The sequence below is a fragment of the Macrobrachium nipponense genome, chromosome 1 (assembly GCF_015104395.2).
Source record: "Macrobrachium nipponense isolate FS-2020 chromosome 1, ASM1510439v2, whole genome shotgun sequence".
NCBI lineage: Eukaryota > Metazoa > Arthropoda > Malacostraca > Decapoda > Palaemonidae > Macrobrachium > Macrobrachium nipponense.
The window spans coordinates 138,969,356-138,994,061 of NC_087200.1; the positions used below are offsets into that span (position 1 = coordinate 138,969,356).

A 24,706-nucleotide genomic window follows, 5' to 3' on the forward strand; every position below is an offset into this window, starting at 1 on the left:
TAGGAAGAGACTAGGGATACAATTAAGAATAAATACGAACGAAGTGTAATAAAGATGAATTTCAGGGAGGAGTTGAAAAACGTACAGTAGAGAGTGCTAAGTACTTTAAGACAAGATTGTGGAAGATAGATAAAGAGCGAGACGGTATAAGAGAGAACTTTTAGAAAAACACAGATACGAAATTATAGAAAAAGAAAAAAAAAAAAAACAGATAATGTTGGCAAGGCCATGACGAGTAAAAAGTATAAGTCAAAAATACTTGTCTAAAGAAGAAAGAAGACAGCTGAGCAAAACATTTTTGTTTAGGAGAAATTGATGATAGGGGATTATTTGACTGACTTACCAGCTGCTGAAGAAGACCTTGATGTACTTTTGTATGAAATAAGGTTTTATGTGGAATCAATAATAAAGAAACAAGAATGATAAAAAGCATTTGCCCATGATGCCTTCACTGTAGAGATATTTGTATCTGAAAATGAAGTCTTAACTCTTACTCTAGCTTGAAATTATCCGTGAATTATGTAGATCCAAAGATGTCATGTAAAAATGCACGTGCCCCCGCATGTGTGTGTGTATATATTATATATATATATATATATATATATATATATATATATATATATATCTCAATAAATAATGTGTTTGTATATATATATATATATATATATATATATACATATATAAATAATGTGTGTGTATATATATATATATATATATATATATATATATATATATATATATATATATATATATATATATATATATATGTAAATATATACACACACACATTCACACACACATTATTTATATTATATATATATATATATATATATTATACATATTATAACTGTATGAAGTGTTGTAAAATTGTTTGCAATATTTTCAGATTCCTTATTTAGCTTTGCTTTATTATGGTCTAATAATGTATTTTCAGATTTCGCATAACAATTTAAAAGTTAAGAATAATGTAGAATGTGAGAAAGAGAAATAGCATTGTCTGCTCGAAGCAGGAAGATAGCGTGGTTCCAATTTGTTTTGTTTTGTAAACATGCAATGCTCGTACTTGTTTCACGCTTCGTCTCTTTGCCGATGGGAACGATTGCACCATCTCTCGTAAGCATAAAATGTTTCGCATACGTCTGATGCCTTTCATTTCATATAAGTAGTTAGAGATGTTTTTGTACTGAAAACTATCTAATATTACTAGTAAATTAACTCTTATATCTCTCGATCTGTCAAAAGAGAATTTGTTGACTCGTAAGTAGCTTTAATTTGGAAATGGAAAGTTTGTGATGTCACTCAAGGAAATGACGAAACTTAATTTCCTTCGAGAAGTTTCTATAATCACATTTTTTACTGTAAAAGACTTTTATTGTCTTAAATCATGTAAAAATAAATGTTAGTGATGATTGTAATCTCACTTCCTTTCTACTTAATGTTCTCGAAGAGAATTTTTACGATTTTAGCTGTCTCTCGTCCCAAATTGCTCGCCCAACCAGTTTAGGGTGAGGTCCACTGATCATTTTGCCTGGGAGAGAGAGAGAGAGAGAGAGAGAGAGAGAGAGAGAGAGAGAGAGAGAGAGAGAGAGAGAGAGAGAGAGAGAGTTCTGAGCTTTGAACCCGTGCGGCATAAAGTAGATCCTCTCCTTCGTTCTCGTCTCTCTGACTCTCATTCTCTCTCTCTCTCTCAAAATCACCACATCTCACTCCTCTCTCTCTCTCGCCATTTTTTATTTCACATTAATGTAAAGATTTTATACTTAGTGATTGGTCACTCGTAAATTTAAGATTTCGTATTTCTTAGAGTTATTTAGTATTACTTAGTGCTTATTGTGGAATCTGAACAAACATTTTCTTTTTTGAGATATTGTGAATTGTTTATGGTGACATTTTGGAACTAGCTCCAACAGAAACATAATGGGTACCAAGGTAATGTGCTATTACAATTTTTAGTTGTAACTAAAAACATATTTACAGTGGTTTGGTGAAACTATTTCATTTATTACACATTGCTGATTTTTATGTTCTGTGTTTGTTTCTTTTAAAGGGATTTTATGTGCATTTATCCATTTTTCTTATTGAAGTAATTTTTGTGCATTTATCCATTTTTCTTATTGAAGTGTATTTTTTTTTATTCTGAGTAATGCTTTCTTTTTGCAATTTTGGTATTTACCAAAGTTTCCTGTGATTTCATTTGCATTCACAGTTTGATTAACTTAAATATTTTCATTAATTAATCGTTGTATATTTAATTGAATTTAACACGTGAATTACTTGCATTTAATTAGAATTCTTTTCAAGTTTTAGTGTTGTTTAGCAATTTTGAATTAATTTCCAAATTTTAGTTATTACCTAACAACTTGAATTTCGATTGAATTAATCAGTTTTCTTGATCTTTGTGATAAATTAATTTTTGTTCGGTTATTTTCAAGCAACAGTAAATTTCCCTGAGATTGTGAGTTTCACATATAAATTTTGAATTTAAATAATAAATTTTTGTATTTAAAATTTTTATAAGGGTTTTCTTTTTCACCAGTATATTAATTTATGTTTAGGTAGAAACATAGAGTAGTAATTGAGCTGTTTTCCTTCAATTTAATGGAAGTGAGTTAGAACTAGGGAAGTACTTAGACTTTTAAAATCAGGGAAATACTTAGACTTTCAATGTTGTTGATGGACTGATGCCCTTTAATTAATTTAATTACGTATAAGATCACCTCACACCTGTTTTAATGAACTTAGTCTGATTTTCTGCTATACTGGTAAGTTGTTCAAGGGACCACTGTTGCCTTTAGAGTATTCAGTCGTATTTCACTTGTGATTAATGTTCAGGTGTCTGGCTGTGGTGAGATAATATTTTATGATTGGCCATATAATTGGCATTTCGTCACAAATATATGTAATAAATATATATGTATATATATATATATATATAATATATATATATATATATATATTATATATATATATATATATATATATATATATGGGTGCGCATTTACCCCAGGGTTTGGGGCAAGTGCGCACTATGTTTTTGTTTTTCAGATTTAAGCACACTTAAGCTTACTTTAACAATCCTATGCATACCTTAGATGCAACATCACACAATAAGGACTTTAACCAAAAATATGATGTATTTATAGTGCGTTTACTTTTCTAAGATCGCTGTGGTGTAGCCTGTACAGAAATCTTACGTTGGCAATTTTCACGTTATGGTAATCATATTAGTTAGCTTCATGGAGTCTATTGAATAGAGGCGGGAAATATAGTGGAATCTCCAGTGTTTCAAAAAAGGAAAGAGAAAGTGAATCCTGTGACTGACTTAGATGATTTTGATAAAAATGTTATGCAGAGAAGGAATGCGTGGTTGTCTTTTCCAAGGACATAATAGATTGATTGACTTAAGAATTTATGTTTCAAGTCCAAACACTGGAGCCAACAGGCCACTCAGCCCATATACAATTATAGAAAGAGAAAGAAGGAATAGCTAAGTAGAATCGGGAATGGAAAAAAAAAGTTAACAGGGAAGAAGCAAACCCTTTCCTTCGACTCCCCAGGTCTAAAGTGAATCCTCCTAAGAAGGATTATATCTGCAGGAAGCATTTAATGGAACTTACATACCTGTAGATAGGACAACTCTGCCTTTTCTACCTGGCCCCACCCTAGCGATCTTAGAAAAGTAAACGCACTATAGTAGGTAATGCATGACTGATGATGACGAATACCATACTAGGTAATGTATTTCTCAACGCACCACCATGCCAGGCATTTCTGAAGCCTGAAGTAAACTTTGTTTTTAATAAAGGAGGGATTAGACAAACACTGAACAATAGCAGTAAGTTAGAATGCTAAGGGTTAGTTACCTAACAATATATTTTGCTAGCATGCTCTATTTATGCTCATTAATTATGTATATACTAAGGTTGATTAGGCTATAATTATAAGTTGCTAGGTCTAAGTATTAATGAGTAGCGAGTCATGAATGAAGGGTGGGGTAATTGCGCAACTTTTCATGGGGTAAACGCGCACCTGCTGCTTTCATCACTAATCACCTACAAATTGCTATCTAAATGAATTGGTTCATGCCTTATAGCCTACATATTCAATATTTCGAGCATAACAAAACAGAAAAAATCAAAGTCAATGCAATTTAAATCTCATGTTTTTACAGATGGTGCGACACTACTTAGACCTAGCAACTTATAATTATAGCCTAATCTACCTTAGTATATACATAATTAATGAGCATAAATAGAGCATGCTAGCAAAATATATTGTTAGGTAACTAACCCTTAGCATTCCAACTTACCGTTTTGTCCAAAATTTCTTTCAATGATCCGTTCTCCCTGTACTAAGCCGTGGTGGTGTATTTTCTTAATGAGATAGTTGGGTAACACTTGCTAAAGTTGAACCATGAACTCTGTCTCATATTCAAAATGTGATAAAAGAAAAAAGAAAAAAATGTAAACCTGTTTTTGACGATTGAAAAAAATAACTTACTTCAGTCTGCACTTCCCCCACTCTACGGTATATATAGTTTACTTAGAATTCCTACTACCGTTTGAATCTTGTGTTGTATGTATTCTTGAATTATACAAGGGCACCACCTCTTTTTGTAAAAGATTTCATCGGTGAATTCATGATTTTTTATATTCATTTCCAACGTTGCCTGAACCTTTCTCTTCAAACTTTCACTATTCACATTTTGGTGTTGATGTAGACGCCAGATAACATTTCATTCATTTCTTTGTCAGTCGTAACTTAGCATAATTCTGTCTCTTCACAAACCTCTATGTGATTTTAATTATGTCTTCATCAATTCAGTACAGTGCATGCTTAATATTTCACCGTTAAAAGCCTCAAGTAAGTAAATATTCGATAGGACCTTAAAAGAAACTGATAAACTGCAAAGAAGTGAAATTCTATTGCCTCTGATGACGGGTAGAAATAATCTGTTCTATTCAATGTTCTAGACCTGAAAGAAAAACAGTACGCAGTTAGCATGTCTGGGGTACTCACTTGACTTTCTGCCATCTTGATCTGCTTCTTGTAAAGTAGAATTGGCTGATAAATCGTTTTACTGGTTCCCTTACCAAGTTGATCAAGGCTGGCTTCGGGAATCCTAATCTGTATTAAAGACATCAGAAGTTAGTGGATATCCAAAATTTAAAAATCGAGTCTCAATTATTAAGCTGCATTTCGCAGTTGGTAAGTATTTATCTGCTGCTCCTAGTTCAAAGCGTCTGGTTGAAAAAAACCACTGCATGGAAATTGTTAATGTGGTATCTCTATTAACTGTAGGGAAAATGTTAAAACTATAAAAACTGTTATACATAAATATTCAAATGGGCAAGGGTGCTCATAATTGTGTGTATATGTTCTGCGTGCATGCGCGCGCGCGCCTGTGTATTGTCCTTGAGGGAGGAAATGTCACTTGAGTGGCAAATGATTAACTGGGGTTGTGGACCCCATTGGTGGTAGGGAATGGTGCCAACCATGCTTTCATTTCTGTGTGATGTTGGCATGTGAAAGTTATTGCATTCTTGCTTCCATGTTCCATAGGAAAATCACCAAAGGGGCTTGGTGAATGGGATTTGTAGACCAACACGCTGCACAGATGTTTCAGCAATCCGCAAAATAAGTAAAATGCTGAATTTTTTTCCCAAGAGAAAGGTAGATATTTTTGGACATATGGAGTAGGGGTGGTAGGGAATTGTGTGCAAGAAAGAGATGAACGAAGTGATTGTGTCTGGGGTGTCTGAAAAGTGCAGACCTTCCCTACGGAAGTTGAAGCACTTGGAGTGTCAAGAATTATCTTGTAATAGCTGAAAAAGTCCAAGCTGTTTGTTTGAAGACTGTATGAGTAAGATTGTGTGAGGTGGGGGAAAAGTTGTAATAGTAGCTCGGCATTGGCATGGGAAAGAACGAGATTGAGAAATAATGGTTCTGAGTGAGCATGTCCGTGGCTGTGCTTGGAGATTATAAAAACAGGGTTATGTTAGGTATATTACATGCAAATATAAACAAGAAATAGACGCCAGAGATGGGAGGTACAGAATTCCTAAAGTAAATAAGAATAGTCTCTCATGAGGAAGTGCAGTTGGAAAAGGGGTGATTTGTGGAAATGCTACATAGTTCACAAGGAAGGAGATTCATGATCATACTTGGGAAAGTAAAAATGGCCAGTCTTCTAGGTTGTATGTAAAATTACATGAAAAGCGGAAGAGCAAATTCACAAAGGTAATCTAAGAATTGTCCAAAAAGGGATGGAAATGTGTCTAATTTAATTAAGTACATCAAGAATTACTTGAAAAGAGTATATAAGGAGAAAATGGACGGAAAAGCCAGTTATGGTTAGACATGTAAAAAAGGAACAGTGAGTTTAGATGGAAGGTACTCATATGATTCAACCAAACTTGGTATATGACTTACCATCTGGAAAAGAATACTGTGGGGGCAAGACATCACTGGCACCAAAGTGAGGCATGTGGGAGGGGGGTGAAAGGCAAAAATAACAGAAAATGAAAGAGATTAGGGCCTAATTCAAAGTTTTCAAGGTTAGATGAGATGAATAGTGATATTCTTGATGTCCTTCAAATCCAAGTTCAGCCGTATTGGGGATGGGGGGGGGGGGGGGGGGGGGGGTGAGAAGGCGGTGACATGTAAAAATAACAGAAAATGACAAATGTTAGGGTCTTAATCCAAAATTGTCAAGGTCATTAAGATGAATGGTGACACTCCCAATGCCCTTTGAGTCCATTGTCAGCCCTGCTAGGGAGTGGGATGAGAAGAGGCTGGGAAGGTGGTGACTTAAAAATAACAGGAAACAACAGATATTAGTGTCTAATCTATAGTTTTTGAGGTTCCTGAGATGAATAGTGACACCCCCAATGCCCTTGAAGGAAAGTTTAGCCTCGAAAGTGAAGAGGTTGATGTGAAAATAAGTGAAAATGGCAGATATTATGGTCTAATTCACAATTCTTGAGGTTGCTGAGATGAATAGTGACACTCCTGGTGTGCTTTAGGTCCATGTTCATCCTCGATTGGAAGTGGGGGTCAGAAGCTGGTGACATGTATGAATAATAGAAAACAACAGATATTAGTGTCTAACCCATAGTTATCAAAGTCACTGAGATGAATAGTAACAGTCCTGATACTCTTTAAGGCCAAGTTCAGCCTCAACAAGGAAAGGTGTTGGAAGGGGGTGACATGTCCAAATAATAGAAAATGACAGTTATTATCTAATAATCCACAGTTTTCAAGGTTGCCGAAATGAGTACTGACACTCCCGATGCCCTTCAAGTCCAAGTTCAGCCTCAATATGAAGTTGGGGTGAAAAGTGAGTGGGAATAGGATGATATGTAAAAATAACCAAAAATTATAGATTTTAGTGGAATTCCTAGTTTTCAAGGTTACTGTAAAGAATAGTGTTTCACCCGATGCCCTAAAAGCCACATGTAAAAATAACTAACTGGTGGATATGGTGTCTAATCCATCGCTTTTGAGGATGCTGAGATTAATAGGGACACTCCCTATGCCCTTTAAGTCGAAGATCATCATTGAGAGGAAGGGAGCAAAGGGGGGGGGGCCATGTTAAAATAACCAAAAACATTAGATATTAGTGTCTAATCCATAGTTTTTGAGGTTGCTGAGATGAATAGTGACCCTACCAATTCCCATCGAATTTCATCCCTGTTAGTAAGGATGGGGTGGAAGGGGGGTAACATGTAAAAATAACCAAAAAATACAGATATTAGTGAATAATCCATAGTTTTAAAGGTCACTGAGATGAATAGATACACCCCTGATGTCCTTCAGTCCAAGTTCAGCCTCAATAGGAATGGGGGGTGAGAAATGGTGAAAGATGACGTCAAAAACGCTAGGTAATGTAACTGAAGCAACTAACTTAACAGGAATGAGAGAGAAAGAGAGAGAGAGAGAGATTATTAAGAGTCATTCAGAGCTTTCAGAGTTTTCTTAGGCTGTGCTGGGTTGGTCAGCAAGTATACATATATGTATATGTACATATATGAGTGGATATAGGTATGTAAGTATATATAGGTATATACACGCACTCACACACTTATATACGTATATAATTTATATTAACTGACCAACGCAGCACGGCCCAGGAAAACTCTGAAAGCTGTGAATGACTCTATCTCTCTCTCTCTCTCATTCCTGTAAAGATAGTTTTTTTCAGTTACATTGCCTGGCATTTTCATTTTTAACATGTCAAATTTCACCATTTCTCACCCCCCTCCCTTCTATCGGGGCTGAACTTGGACTTAAAAGACATCAGGAGTATCACTATTCATCTCAGTAACCTGAAAAACTATGAATCAAATGCTGATATCTCTATATCATCATCGCGAGACATGATAACCATTAAAATAAAAGATGCAACAATAACAGAGGCAGTTATTATAAACATACAGAAGGTGACCATTCTCTACTGTCTGCTTGAATGAGAAGAAGATTCAAAGGTCAAGGTCAATAATTAAGAGTGGAGCCATGCCAGAACACCACACACGAAGAAATCAATAATATTATTAGGTATATAATGTGTAGAAATAGAATGTAATACCAATACTTTAACATAGTTTTACCATGTAATAACATATTATGTAAATATTATATGAACAACTAACCACCTCATTGCAAATTGTAAACCAAACTTGTAACCAAGAAATATGGTTACCCCCTTAATCCAATCCTGCCGCTATAAATTACGTAGTGTGCACCTGAATGTCTTAGGTCTTGCTTGAGAAAGCCTTAAACAAGGCAAAACGGACCGTAGCAGAAAGTAGAAAACAGTCACGAATCTGTGTACGTATCCAGAACTTTGAAGAATTATTGAAAACAGAAGTAAGGAAATATGAAAAAGTGTACATCAAAGAAGTCAATACCACAAAGGCGATTGCTTACAACAACAAAAATTATGAGAGAAACTGCCTATATATATATATCTATATATATATATATATATATATAGATATTATATATATATATATATATATGAGTATGTGTGTGTGTATGTAATGACAAAAGGATAAAAGAATATTCAATTTCATTTCCTAAAAGTTTACATTAATATGATATACAACACAAAACCTCTAGAAGACAGTAGACTAGGGCACATGACTAAGATATAGAATAAAGGAACAAAAGTGGAAGAAGGTGGCATTCTGACAATGGAAATAAGGAAATTACAATAAAAATTAATTTCAAAACTACTTTTTGGTGGAACTCTACTATTAATACATCGTTGGAAAAAAAACTTTTAATCGTATGTGTAAAGAAGTTTTTTCCAATTGTGTCTGATACTTTGCATTAGCCACCTGTCTTAGTACTACACAAGACCATTATCGCTTATTTTCTCTGATCTTATGACCAACTATATGGTGAACATGTAAGTTCCATTTGGACTATGTATGTATATTATATTAGAGTAGAATTTGGACATCCATAGGTGATTGAAGCCATCGTTGGTAATAAAGCAGCAGTATTATTAGTTGAAGAATGGTTCAGAAAATTGATTATACAGAAGGATGTTTTCATACCTTGTGAAGTTGAAGTAGTAAATGTGCCTATCGAAACTTAGAGGAATCTTCTTCGAATTTGCGTATAGTCTTTTCGTCAAGGCTTTTCTTCTCTCCTCGTCCAGCCAGTGCGTGTTGTAGATTTTAGAATGGTGATGGTGAAATTTGTTTTTCAGTTGCAATCTGTGGACAGATGTATTCGGATATGCACTGGATATGCTTTTATGAAACGAGAGGTTGGAGACGAGTGGAGATTTGAGGAAGTGATAGCATGGGAAAGACATGAATGGTAGATTGCATTGCACATCATTGGAGGTGATGATGTTAGTTTTAGATGATATCTGGACGAGGAAAAAGAGAAAGGAGAGCAAGTGAAGAGAATGTGGTTGAAAAGAAAATATGGGTCCCACTTTCAAAGCCCCTGAAACCTTTTTGATATAGAAGAAAATAATGCTGTCCTCGAGGAATTTAGAAGTGGGTGAAAAACTTCAAGGCTTGAGGTAGAAAGGGAGAAGGTTAGTAATTGGACCAGCCGATTTTTGGGAACTAACGCAGTCGCAGTAAATGTTGGCGATGGTGAAATGCTTGTATAGTAATGTTGCCTCCAGAAAGGAAGAGATCAATATCTTACAATTTAAATGCACAACTTATGAAAGGTGATGGGGGAAGTATGATAGAGTAATTTTGAAAATGAAGGAAGTTTGATGAATGGAAGAGTAATGGGTAGTGTAATAGCAGATCTTTGAAGAATAAGCCTGACCAAAGATGGAGGGATAGAAAAGTACTTACAACTTTGAAGGGCACACTATCAGATGTGCTGTTATTCCTGTTGTAAGTAGACATAACTTTTTACTGGTAGTATTTAGATGCAACACTTACAATGAACTGTTCTAATAATATTTTCCAATACCTCTGATTTCAACGATGTGCTACTTTATATCTACGGATCATTCTTAGAAACGTGAAAGTTGAACTAATTTTTTTTCAGTTGGTGGCAAATCATATAGTAACAAAATTAAATGCTTAGTTGCTAAGGTTTTTATTCAATTTAGTGAGCATTGCAGCCTTTAGAAAGCGAGATTCATTAAGAACACATGCCTTTATTCAGTTTACACTGGGTTATTCTTACCTCTTAATAATTGTATTGACAGTTGTTGAGCCACATTTTGGAACTCTGTTGTAGATGACCAATCTTGTGTTTTCTGGAGTGACATTCCTGGCTGATGGAATGACCTGGATATTCAAGTTCTCCTTGACGTACTTTTTATACACTTGTGGCCTTTTTCCTCCATTTACATATATAGGTAAGGGTAATATGGGATATTTCTTCAACTTTTCAATTAGTGCGAAATGTTCGATATCTTGTCCAGTGATTTGGTTTGATTGCTTTTGATCGTCTTCGTATTCCTCATCTAATTCTTCTGTTTCTCCCTCCTCATCGTAATCAATGTCTGCTTCTCCATCATGTTCATAATCTTTTCCCATTCTTACATCATTATCTGGCAATCCAAGTTCATTTTGAAGGTTTCCATCCTCGTCTCCAAGTGGATTAGTTAAATTTGGTTCATGATTTCCCCTTTGACTGAATTGGTCTTCCTCTGCGTTGTGGCTCTGTGCAGGATCTGTTGATGAATTATGTTCATGAGGATTTATATATATTTCTATCCAAAATGGTTGTAGCTGAATTTTTATTCAATGTTGCTAACTACTTTAGCAGTTGAAAAGGCCCAAAAATTGAACCTAATCTAACTTTTCGACTTGTGACACTGACTAAAGCATAGTAAAGATAATATAACTACAATTCTCAAGCATTTAACTTACGGCTAAGGATGATTTTAACTTATAAGTTGAGTCATGAACCTGGTATAATGGTTTTGCGAAAATACTATTAACAATATGAAAAAGAGACCCTTTATGTGAAGTTTAATCTCATTTCTTCTTTTCATGAACAAATTTTGAGGTATAACATTTTAGAAAGTAGTGCTCTTTGTATATATACACTCTGAAATCTTCAAAATATCGGTTGAAATTGATAGAAGCAAAGAGCAGTACTATCTAAAAGGAGTATACTTGAAATATGAAAATCACTTGTTATCAATTATGATCTGTTTGTTTGTCGACTTTTTTTTTATTATTTGTCAGGAGGAAGAGTAGTTTAGAAAGTAGAGCTCTTTGTATACATAGACACCTGTAATCTTCAGAAATACTTGAATGTGTTCATAATGTGAGGAGGAGGAGGGGTATCAAAATGATACCAACTAATAACAATACCAACTCATTACCATTTGTTTTAACCAGCATCTACCCATTAATACCCGCACTTCATACTCTATGCATGCATAGCATTTTTCCCACAGTGTATCTCCCTCGCAGTCTGGGGATTCTGTCATTCCTATGTTACAAAGAAGCTTTACTAAATGGCTCCAAAGTTTGCTAGAAGTGTTTCTAGTGGTAGTGAAAGCAAGCCCAAGATGGCCTGTGATGTGCTGACAATAGCAGAAAAAGTAAAATTGTTAGATATCATTGAAAGGAAATATTATGCCCAGGCTGCTTGGCAATTGAAGGAGAATTTGTTGTCAATGTAAACAAATCTTAAGGCATAGTAAAAACACTCATGAAAGGTGTGCTACTGCCCCCAAGAGTACAAAAATGAGTTTGGTCAAGTTCATAGGTAGAGGGTGTGACAAAGATGAGGTTTGTGGGGGAAAAGCACTGTGTGGGGATAGAGGACATGTCAGAGAAGAGGGTCCATATCAAAAGAACATTTTGCAGCAAAAGGTCCTATGTTTGTACAAGACAGTCAACATTAAGGCTGATGTTAAAGAAGGAATCAAGCCATTTACATCTAGTAGGTGATGGTTAAAACGATGTAAGCTTTGATTTACAAGATGCTAATTCATGTTTACTGACAATACAACACTTAGGCATGGACCACTACATTGCTGTTGACACAGTGGTTTCATGAGATATTTATAGAAGGATGGCCTGCCTTTCAAAGTCCTCTCAATAACTGACTATGCTCCTTGCCATCCTCAGTTCACTTCCATTGAAGACTTAGGTATGCAGGTCATGTTTTTGCCTCTCAACACGAAAGCACTTCTCTAGCCTTTAGACCAAGGCATCATTTGCTCTTTCATGGCTGCCTCTACTCAGCAGGTTTTTAATTTGATCTTTGTGGCTATCAGTACTGACCCTAACGCAAATGTCGTGGACTGCTGGAAATCATTCACCATTATGGGTGCAGTGTTTATCCATGGAGCAGTGGATGACTTGATACCAGAAATGGTGAATGCTTGTTTGTATAGTTTGTGGAGTGGTATTGGGAATGAATGAAAGGTCTGCCTGGTTAATGATGGTGAGGTGGAGAGGATTGTCGATTTGGCAAGAAGTTGGTGGTGATGGTGTGAGGGATATAATCAGTGATGATGTCCTCAAGCATCGTGAAGAGGATGTCAGATTTATGAACAAGGAGCTGGCAGATCTGATGAGATCGACTACTCCCATCTTGCTATCCAACCTCTCATACTCCTTTCACTGTCTTGATTTCTGGGAAGGGATACCATTGCTGGGATTGGAGTTATTTTCGAAACCAATTGTGGGAGCTGTGGTGGTCTAGCCAACTATCCGATAGTGTTCGGACCATAGGAATGTCAGTAGCTTTTTATTGGCATGGGAACTATCTCAGTGCCAAATTGGCCCTCGGATTCCAGGGGTGGGTTGGTTTTTATGAGATAGGGCTCTCGACATTCTGTCCGGTTTGCCTGCCACTATGATTAAAGTAGGATGATTGTATTCCTGATTACTCTCAGTCCTATCAAGCGGGTTGGCTTACACTTGAGCCACTCTGATCATAGTGGTGCCATCCCTTCGGAGTAGGGTAGGAAGTGGACATTTGGAAGTCAGTTCTCACTGGTGTTATTGGTGGAGAAATTAATTCCATGAAAGACTAATGGGGTGTCTTTTAGGATGTTAGGCAGTCTAAAAAAAAATTTTCCCGAAAACTTTTATATTTTTTCCATTTATTTTTGTTAGTTTTTATTGTTCCCTCCCATCCCCCTCCGAAAGAAAAAAATGAATATTGATGATGTTTCCCCTACCCCTGGATCCTATGGCGAACCCCAGACAGTGTTGACGACCTTTGTCAACTTGAATGAGGAAAACCCTGTTGACGACCCAGGCAATAAAAAAGATCACTCCACCAATAATAAGGTGTCCAGTGTTATCACACTGGAACCTTTCTTTTCCACTTCCCCAGGATGCCAGAGGAGTAAAGACTGGCAGTATAAATGAAAATGTAAGAGTTTTATGTTGTGAGAGTATTACTCTTAATATGAATTATGAACATATATTTAATCTTCTAAAACCTCTCGGAGGAGTAGTTAGAATTGAAGCTTTCAAAAGATAAGCAAGCTTTTGAGGCTTACATTACATAAACTGATGCTTCCGAAGCTAAGGCTGCTTTTTTAGATATTAAAACTAGTAAATTGCCGGACTTAACTGCCGTGTAATATTGTATCATGTTCAAAATATATTAGATTCAGATTTTGATTTTGTGCCTGAGTGCTCTGCCTTGTATGATGAGGTTCAGGTATGAGGTTCAGGTATGAGGCCACATACCTGAACCTATGTGGTATGTGGCCTCATACGAGGAAGGGGGTAGTAACATTATCAAGGGCTATGAGTGCCTAGAAAAAAAAGTTGGTACCATCCCACAAGGAAATTTAAATCGCTATGGCCGTAATATACTGATAAAAGCTGGCAATGAGACTCAGGCAGTATTAATTAATTAATTTTACATCCTCTTCTGCTGATAATATTCAGTGTTATTCCCCACCACATCTTCAACAATGCAAAAGGAATAATTTAATGTGGTGACCCCTATGAGTTTGTGGAATACGCCATACTGAAGAGGTGCTCTCCCTGTTTTCAAAGTTAAAAATCTAAAAGGAAATAGCAATGCCATCATATTGGTGTTTTCCACACCCTATCTTCCTGACTATATTAAAATTAGAGACTTAAACATCCATGTAAAAAATTTTCACCCAAGGCCCATGCAGTGTTATAAGTGCTATGATTTCGGCCGTGTCAATGTCAGATGCATCAATGAGAAAAGGTGTTTGAACTGCTCAGAGTTCCATGACCTCTCTTCAAAATGCATAAAAAAGAAATTTTGTTTCAGTTGTAAGGAAGCTCATTCTCTGAACTCTTTGACAATATCCCCAAGATAAACTGGAACAGGCTATTGTTGAAACAGCTAATAATGAGCATATTACCTATGGGGCAGCTAGGAAAAAACTCACGGGAAATAATAATACCTGAGGAACCACTTATTCAAGTATTTTATCCAGTCCACGTGATTCGACTGATGGTTCAAGAACGGTGCTTTCTTCCACAAGACCTAATTTGCAGATTCATAGCTTCCCCAACTCTTCATCATCGAGTCACCCTGGACCATATCATTCATGTACTAATACTGCTGCGCCTCAATATTCATTTAAGCGTAATTATACCAATAGAATGAATGAAAATGCAAAAAGCAATGGCACTCAAAACGCTAAAAATAAACTAGAAACTCGTACTCCAATACAAAACAGATTTGAGATACTCTCCACTAAGGAAACTTCCAAAGATGTAGAAGATCTCTTCGAAGTGGGTATGGTTGATCCTGAACCCCCTAAATCTAACCCTGAGAGGAAAAAACGGGTCATTGAAAATGCAACTCCTCTAAATTCAAAAAAATAAAATATGGAAGAATGTTTGGGTGAACCTCAAGTTTCTTCTTAAGTTGTTACAAAGGAAGATTTGTTGGTTGAAGTACCAAATCAACTTTTTGAAGGAACAGATACATTGTCTCAACTCCCAGTCACTGAATCTAAACCCAGTTTAATAATAAATGAGGCCATTAAACATGTGGCAAAGGTCGAGGTCCAAAAGAATCCTTATGATGCACAAGTAGTTGAAGAGAATCCAATTACCAATGCACCCCTTGAAGAAATAAATCCTTCTCCAGTTATAGACATAATTGGGAAATCAATCATTTCTCACAAAACAACCGAGAATAAAACTGCCCAAAATCTTGCGGATGCAATGATTGCTTCTTATCTGAATTTATTGATATTAAGAACATGAACATACACAAAATTAATAATCTGACTGATAACTTTGTCAAAAACAAAAATAAAAACCAAATGGTAAACTAGAAACACACAATACCTGTTGTATGTTTGTTGATCATCTTATAAAGAAGTGTGCAACAGGCACTGTTCATCTTGAAAAATTCATAGATAAACTTAACCTTAATCTAAATGATAATAAAGCAAATCATAAAGTAAACATCAGGAAATAATATCTAAAGATCTAAACCTAATAAAAAAAGTAATGCTAGCGCAATTAAACAGAAACCTAACTAAGCAAAATAAGCAGAAATAACGCTCTACCCAATGGAAATCCATCTTTGCCTTAATGTTCAATCCGTACATAATTCAACGGAATATTAATTGTCTTAAAACCCGCCTACATCTAGGAGAAATTCAAAGACTATTGAAAATTATAACCCCATTGCAATATGTTGTTCCTTTCATAGGAAATTACATTCTAGCATCTCGCTCATTTCCCTCTGCTGATTCATTAGAAACTGCGATATATATTCTTAACAGTAACTTACGATGCTATGATAATTAACACTTCAGTTTCAATTATTTGGAGTTAGATTACATCTAAATAATAACTTTTAAATATTTATAATATATATAATCAACCTTCTTGCAACTAGGATCTGCAAAATTTACCCTAAGAATTGCCAGATATGCAAGAGGATTTCATATTAACTGGAGACTTCAACAGCCACAATCCCCCTGGGACAATAACTGTAATAGTGTTGATACAAATGGTTCCAATGTTGAACAAATAATAAATGATGATAACCTCAGTATATTAAACGAGGGAGATATTAGCACTTATCATTCAAAAACTCATGGAACACATTCATCAAAAGATCTAACTCTATGTTCCAACAATATTATTGTTAGGTTTGAATGGAGCGTCCTATATGACCTATATGGCAGTGACCTTTCCCTAATTTAATAACCACTTTGGAACATACACTAAATCCTCCTATTCAGCGTTACAATACAAATAAAGCTGACTGGGATAAGTTTAAATTTTATACGGGTCAAGTTCCTCCCTTCAATTATTCACAAGATCATGATGAAACAAATGATTCGTAAACTTCATCACAAAAGCAGCTGACAAATCTATGCCTCTGCCGAATGCCCGACCAATGAAACACTCGGTCCATTGGTGGTCAGACACTTTAACCCAATTAATAAATGAAAAGCATGTAATTGGAAGAAAATTAGAAACCTTAAATAAAAGATTTAAAAATTTGAGTACTGATCTCCTAATGTTGGGAAATACCATAAACAACTCGTTGATATAGCCATAGAAATGAGTATTCTGAAACCATATTTTAATAAGATATCTGCTAAATTCAGAAAAGAAGCAATTGAAAGCAAGATACTTTCGGGGCAAAAATATGTGTCTAGCATATCAGAAACTACTTAAGTGCAAAAGGTGCGGCAGAAATTTAGAAGAAGAATTAATGGCTTGTATAGCATACCTCCCAGACATGCATTAATGCATAATGGCTCGCTGGTTCATAATACACTGGCAGTCTCAAACATTATTGGGCGCAGTATTGAAAACATAAGCAGCATGAATAATTTGGATACCCACTTTTCGATCCATCAAAAGAAAAGGAGAAGCATTTCCATCTAATTTTGATGCAGTGGAAGATATCTTCTACAATAAAAGATTTACGACAGAGGAAATAAAATTTGCATTATCAAATTGTAGTTCAACGGCCCCTGGTAAGGATAATATAAATTTTTATATGATAGAAATCTAGCCCCTTTGGCTAAGGCCTATCTATCAGATTTTTATAATCATCTTTGGACACAACATCTACTTCCAAAGGCATGGATACATGCAATAGTAATAACGATAGCTAAGACAGGAAAAGATCCCAGTAATCCAAACAATTACAGACCAATTTCTCTAACGAGTTGTGTTGGCAAATTACTGGAAAAAATGGTAAACTATAGATTGAACTGGTGTTTACGTCGTAACAACAATTTATCAGCTTCACAATTTGGCTCTCAAACAGAACGATTCACCTTGGACTCTCTATCACACTTTGAAAATTATATCTGTAAGGTTTTGAACGAAAGCAAATCACAGTAGCCATATTTTTTGACATCCAAAAGGCATACGATACTACTTGGAGGTATTCAGTACCAAAGTCCTTACACCACAATGGTTTTCGAGGACACCTTCCTATTTTTATTAGAAATTCCAAACTCGCATAGACAATATGTATTCAGAATCTTTCAACCTTGACTGTGGTGTACCACAAGGTAGTGTCTTAAGTTGCTCAATTGCCTCAGGGAGTGCAAAGTAGTCTGTACGTATGTGGACGACTTTGCAATATACTACTCGTCACATTATCTTCATCACTTACAAAGAATTCTGAATAACGCTACTTGTAGAATACAAGTTTGGACTGCCTCTGTTGGTTTCAGACTTTCTGTTGGAAAAACTCAAGCAAAATGTTCTACAAGAATAGGAGATGGAAGCAAAACCAGGATATAAATCGCACATTGGACGATGCTCAGACTTTTGGGACTAATATTCGACACTCACCTTAATTGGAAAGCGCCTATATCATACATCAAACCTAAATGTAATAATGCTCTCAACCTAATGATTAAGTTGTCTCATACAATATGGGGAGCAAAGAGATCAACTCTACTGTTGATCTATAAAGCATTAGTCTTATCTAGAATAGATTATGGTATCCCAATACAGTGGTACCTCGAGATACGAAATTAATCCGTTCCGAGGCGGCCTTCGTATAATGAGTTTTTCGTATCTTGGAACACATTTTACATGTAAAATGGCTAATCCGTTCCAAGCCCTCCAAAAACACCCCATTAAATTTCATAATAAAGCTAAATTGACCTATAAACAATGAAATACTACAACAATTTGGACCATTTTATACCTAAATTAAGACTAAAAATGCAAAACCTGTAAATAAAGTGTATATTAATGTACAAGAAATATTATTACTGTAACGTAAAATGTGGAAGCTTACCTTTCGAGTGAGGCTATCTCCGAAAGTGGCGGCAGAGGAGGAGGAAGACAAACGGCAGATAACGTACGTACACTTAACTTTACGAAAACTCATAAAAAATTTAAGGAAAACTATAAAACTAAAATTTACGGAACACATTAACAAAACTGTAACACTTAACTTACAAAAATCAAAAATTAAAATTTTATTTTCTTTTTTTTGATTTTTAACTTTTTATTTTTTTTTTTTTTTACTTTTTCGTAGGTTTTTTTTTTTTTTTTTTTTTTTTTTTTTTTTTTTTTTTTAAGAATTTAAACTTAATCACCACTTTCAACGTTCTGTTTTTCATCACTTGGTTCTTCCTTTTTGCTTTCAACTTTCTGTTTTTTATCACTTGGTTCTTCCTTTTTGCTTACTCCTGCTAATGCTGAAGGCCTCTTTAAAAAATAACGACCCAAGGAAGATTGCTTCTGCCTACTTTTCACAATGTTCCTGAAACGACTCGGGCAAACGTCATCGAACTGTGCAAGCATACGACCTGTGTGATCCTTTTTGGGGTGTCTTTTTTTCGATAAACGATTGCACTTTATGAAAAGCGGCTAAGACATCCTTAATTTCTGCCGTTGTCATAGGCTCCTCCTCCTCTTCATCGCCGCTGCTAGAGAACTCCTCTTGAACGATGTTATGTTGCATGGCCTCCAACTCCTTCAGGTCATCCGTCGTAAGCTCCTCTTGGTGCTCCTCGAGAAGGTCGTTGATGTCGTCCTCGTCGACGACCAGCCCCATGGACTTGCCGAGTGCAACGATCTCGTCAAGATCTGGTTGGGAAACAGTTTCGGGATCGTCAACTGTTTCGGACTCAGCTGCACCAGCTTCGCCCACGTCGAATCCCTCGAAGTCTCGGGCGGATACGGCATCAGGTCAGAGTTTCCTCCACGAGGAATTCAAGTTCGCCTCGAAACCTCCTGCCAAGCTTGGTCGATGAGTCGGATGCAAATGACGATGTCGAAATGCTCCTTCCAAAATTCACGCAAGGTGAGGTTTGTGGTATCGGTGATGTCGAAACATCTCGTGTACAGCTTCTTAAAGTTCGCTATCACTTGCTGGTCCATGGGCTGGAGGAGAGGGGTGGTGGTGGGTGGAAGAAAAAGAATCTTAACGAAGGAATACTCCGCTATGATATCTTCCTTGAGGCCAGGAGGGTGGGGAGGGGCATTGTCCAACACCAGCAGACATTTCAGGGGGAGGCGCTTCTCTTGCAAAAAACTCTTCACAGTCGGGCCGAAACACAGATTTACCCACTCGGTGAACAAAAGCCTCATTACCCAGGCTTTTGCATTAGCCCTCCACATCACTGGAAGCTTCTCCTTAAGAACTTTGTGGGCCTTGAAGGCTCGAGGAGTCTCGGAGTGATACACCAGTAGGGGCTTCACCTTGCAATCCCCACTGGCGTTCGAACAAAGTGCGAGCGTAAGCCTGTCTTTCATAGGCTTATGCCCGGGTAGCTTCTTCTCTTCCTCCGTGATGTATGTCCGACGAAGCATTTTTTTCCAAAAAAGGCCAGTCTCATCACAGTTGAAGACTTGCTGAGAACTGTAGCCTTCCTTGGTCATCATCTTGTCGAACGTCTTTTTAAAGGCTTCGGCCGCTTTCGTGTCCGAGCTGGCAGCCTCCCCATGACGCACCACCGAATGGATGCCAGTCCGTTTACGGAATTTCTCGAACCAGCCATGCGAAGCCTTGAACTCTGGGGTTGGTGTTGAAGTCCCTTCCCCTCCGTCATCTTCCGCCTGTGCAATCAAATCGCCGAAAATAGCACTGGCCTTGTGAGCGATTGCCGTCTCCGTTACTGTATCACCAGCAATTTCTTTGTCTTTTATCCAGACGAGGAGCAGCCGTTCCATCTTGTCGTGCACATGGCTCCTCTTGCTGGACAAAATAGTGATGCCCTTCGACGGTGTAGTTGCTTTGATGGCATCCTTCTGTTTAAGGATGGTGCCTATTGTCGACGGATTACGGCCGTATTCCTTTGCGATCACACTCAATCGCATACCAGCTTCGTACTTCTTTATGATCTCCATCTTTGTCTCCAAAGACAGCATGCGCTTCTTTCCGTGAATTTCAACTTTCTTGGGACCCATGACTACGTTAATCTTGTAGGTTAATTTACGTAAAGTTACACAATACAGTCTTCGCACAACATGATAATATGTACTGCAACGAAATCACTAACGAATTTACGTTACTAAACAAAATCGTTGGACCAAACGAATGCCGATTGCGTACGGTAAAGTTTCGGGTGCGGAGTTGCTGAGCTAAGGCACACCAACACGTACGTATAGAAGATGCATGATGGGAGGGATGCTGTCCAATTAGAGAGAAGGATCTCATGGCTTGGCTAGCATCAGGAACCAATGGGAGAGCAGGAGGATGGTGGCGAGCATACTATAACTAAGATGGCGGCGTGCGGCGCGAGTTTCTAAATTGTTATGGGGCGCATCTCGGACTTTCAGAAACCTTTCGTATCTTGAAAACTTTTTGTATGTAGAGCAGTAAAATTTTTCGTGTTAGCTTTCGTATCTCAAGTTTTTCGTAAGTTGAGCCTTTCGTATCTCGAGGTACTACTGTATATGGATCAGGATCCAAAGCTACCATAAAGTCTTAAGATCCAATACTAACTCGAGGCCTTGGGCTTTGTAGTGGAGCATTTAGATCTCCCCCTGATATCTCAGTCTTATGTGAAAGTGGGTAGCCACCTTTGGCCTTACATCGAAATTTTGTAACAATGCGAAGTGCAATGAAGATCCTATCCACCAATTCTCCAACAAAGAAGCTCATCATTCAAAGCAATGTATTTGTGAACAATCATGAACCACCATTCCCAATTAGAGCGAATAAGCTATTACAATCAACAAACAGAATTAATCGTATTCAACCATCTTAATTTTTCTCCTCCTTGGGTCATAAAGAAAACAAGAATATGCTTTTATCTTTTTTATTTATCAAAAAGATATAACTATACTCGGAGTCACCATAAATAGCATACCTTGGAACATGTTCAAAGGAAAGTACCTCACTATACTATATATACTGATGGCTCTAAGTCTTCAATGGTGGCTGGCTGTGCTGCAGTATCATCAGACAAAACAAGTCGGTTCTCATTACCTAGTGAAGCATCAGTATTTACTACTGAACTGTCAGCGATTTTATTGGCAACTGACATGGTTAAAACAATTGAAGATGGAGTGAATCTCAAATTTGTAACTAATTCCGATTCAAGAAGTGCCATAGAAGCCCTCAAAGGTTACACACATAGAAATCAACTGATATTAAAAATTAAAGAGCTCCTTAACCAATTATATTCTCGCGGGGTAAATATTGAAATATGCTGGATTCCAGCCCATGTTGGAGTTGTCAGTAATGAGAAAGCAGATGCCGCTGCTAAATCGGCCATACATTTACCACAGCTCGGCATTAAACTTCCTGACAAGGATTATGTAACTATACATAAGAAGTTCATGTTTAAAAAATGGCAGGAAATTTGGAATGATGAATCGGAAAATAATAAGTGAAACAAATAAGACGAATATTTTCTCCATGGGAATCATCAAACCAAAATGACAAGAAAACTGAAGCAATTTTAACGAGATTGCGTATTGGTCATACAGGAATAACACATGATTTTTTTAATGCATACACCTCATGAGATAGTTCCAAAGTGAAGTGAGTGTGATACAATTTTAATTATTAAACATATTTTTACTGATTGTAAAGTTTTTAGATGTCAAAGAATTTTGTTTCGGTCAGAAAAGTATGTCTGACATTTTTATCAGATAATGAGTTTCTCTGTTATTAGGATTTTAACGTTTTTAAGAAGTATAGGTATTAAAAATCAAATTTAGATATTTTTCTCTTAGATATAATATTTAATTTATTTTGTATCACTTAGATTTAATATTAGTATAATATTTTATCACTTGAATTTAATATATATTTTTAACTTTATTTCATATTTCTTACAAGTGTGTAATGTTAGTGAATTTACATATGTCTTGCTTGGAGACAGGCTGAGCTGTGGGGGCAGCTTTCTTGAGTGAAGGAATTTGGTACATAAGCATTTTAATCGAGAGACTGCTCGTCTTGTCATCAAGCGCCTACATTCGTTTGTACGGATGTTACAGGTCTAGTCGACCAGGGCACTTGCGAAAGTCACATTCCTTTTGGTGAGAAGAAAGAGGTCAGTTTGGTACACGCCAGGTGTCGGGAGAGAAAACCCAATCTAAAAGGTATGGCGCATATTTTGTAAGACTTAGAAAACAGTTACCTTTGAAAAGAGAGAGAAGTGTGAAATACATTCTTTTACTTAAATTACTTTGAAAAGAGTGATGTGTGAAGTGTATCTTTTATCCATTATTATCTTTATTACAGATGGGTTCTATTCCATGGTATTAGAGACGGGATTCTCTAACCTGACTAATACAATGAACCTATTGACATTCTGGGTCTGGGAGTGAATTCTTAGTCAGGAGGGTAGAATGATAACTTACTAGTTTTCTTTGTGGGCAGACTTGAGTTTTCATCACTATAACTTATTAATCATTTTGTTCTATTCTATATTCATCTGCTTTGGGTAATAAATAGTATATTTTTGTACTTACGTGATCTTAATAGCCTAATGACATGTTTGCAGACAGAGGGCACCATTGACAACAAGTAAGGGCTTCCAATTTGTTTAGTTTTAATAAAAGGGTCGTTTAGATATATATTATAAATTTATATGTGTATGTCCCCTCAGATGCTGAAGCCTTGCCGAGGATGGGGGGTCCCCTTAGGGTTCAGCAGCTGGGCTCTGATGCCTGGTGGGAACTGCTTTCTTGCTGGGCCTTGGTGCCCAGCTGTTGATCCAACTAAATAAGTCGGCCCTTTTCCTTATACTAAAAACATTTCATCTTTCTGCTTCCTCCCCCTATAAGGTATGGATTTTATGTTGATGACTTTTGGCTTGGTTTTGGACATGATTTAGAATTATTCTTGGGATTTGAAGGAGGGTGAGGATGGACGGCATGCCACCTCACCCGTAGAACTCAAGTACCTAACGTGGTCGAGCGAGGGGAAAGCTTAATGTCAAACCCCATCCTCAGTGCCGGTCCGATCTCGACGGACATCATGACGCCTTAGCACTGGAGATAGGGTGTATATCTGGTAATTACCCCTAGGACGATCCTAATTAAAGGGATGACCCGTCCTCTAAGTGTGACTCCATGGTGGGTATGGGGAATATCTGGATGAATTAAGTTTTTTCGCTATATGGCAACCCCCCTATTTCTGCTGACGACCCTATGATTTCTTCAAAGGAATTGTCCATGGAATCCCTCTCAAACTCTAGTATGGCTACTTTAGAGCCATATGTACCAAACAGTCTATCTCAAAAGAGAAGAACATTTAAAAGAATAACTATGAAAGATATTTTTTCTCCTCCACTGTGTCTCAGTATATCACACTCAAAATAAGCGGAGAAGTAACCCCTTCAGGTGACTTGGTTATATATCGTTCACTGAAGAAAATTCTTGGCTGTGACAATCCCCGATTCTCAGTCGAAAAAAAAACAAAATCATCGTAAATAAAAAAAACTACTTGAAACTACAAAACTTGGAATTCACCATGTAAATGCTTCTGACGAGGCCCATTATAACACTAGAATTGGAACCATGTTGCTGGATAAACTTAGAATTGAAAATGACACCAATGAATCTGTATGTGAAACATTAAAAGAAGTCCTGGAAGATCAAAAGCATAATGTTAAATCAGTTATTGTTTATGAGAGAAAAAGGGTTAAAACTGGAAGAAGTCTGAAGTTAGCTAAAATTATTTTTTCACAGCAAACAATTCCAACATATATGAAAATAGGAAACAAAAAAATAGCAATTAAAGAAGTACATCCAAAACCTATGCAATATAAAGTTTGCTTGAAATTTGAACATACAGCAAAACGATGCAAGTCTTTGGGCTCGCCTAGATGCTTCAAATGTGG

The 24,706-nt window shown here is 36.6% G+C and overlaps 1 protein-coding gene and 1 long non-coding RNA gene across 2 annotated transcripts in view; one reads left to right on the top strand and one right to left on the bottom strand.

Moving 5' to 3' along the window:
- Positions 1-24,706, top strand: part of LOC135220291 (uncharacterized) — a 498,885-nt gene that overhangs the window by 319,652 nt on the left and 154,527 nt on the right. The window lies entirely within an intron of this gene.
- LOC135220290 (uronyl 2-sulfotransferase-like) overlaps positions 1-24,706 on the bottom strand; it is a 40,838-nt gene that overhangs the window by 4,233 nt on the left and 11,899 nt on the right. Inside the window, exons 2-4 of the mRNA XM_064257543.1 lie at positions 10,672-11,164; positions 9,564-9,725; positions 5,020-5,127 (exon numbers count right to left, since the gene is read on the bottom strand). Coding sequence (XP_064113613.1) covers positions 5,020-5,127; positions 9,564-9,725; positions 10,672-11,164 — 763 coding nt within the window. The remainder of the gene's footprint in view (positions 1-5,019; positions 5,128-9,563; positions 9,726-10,671; positions 11,165-24,706) is intronic.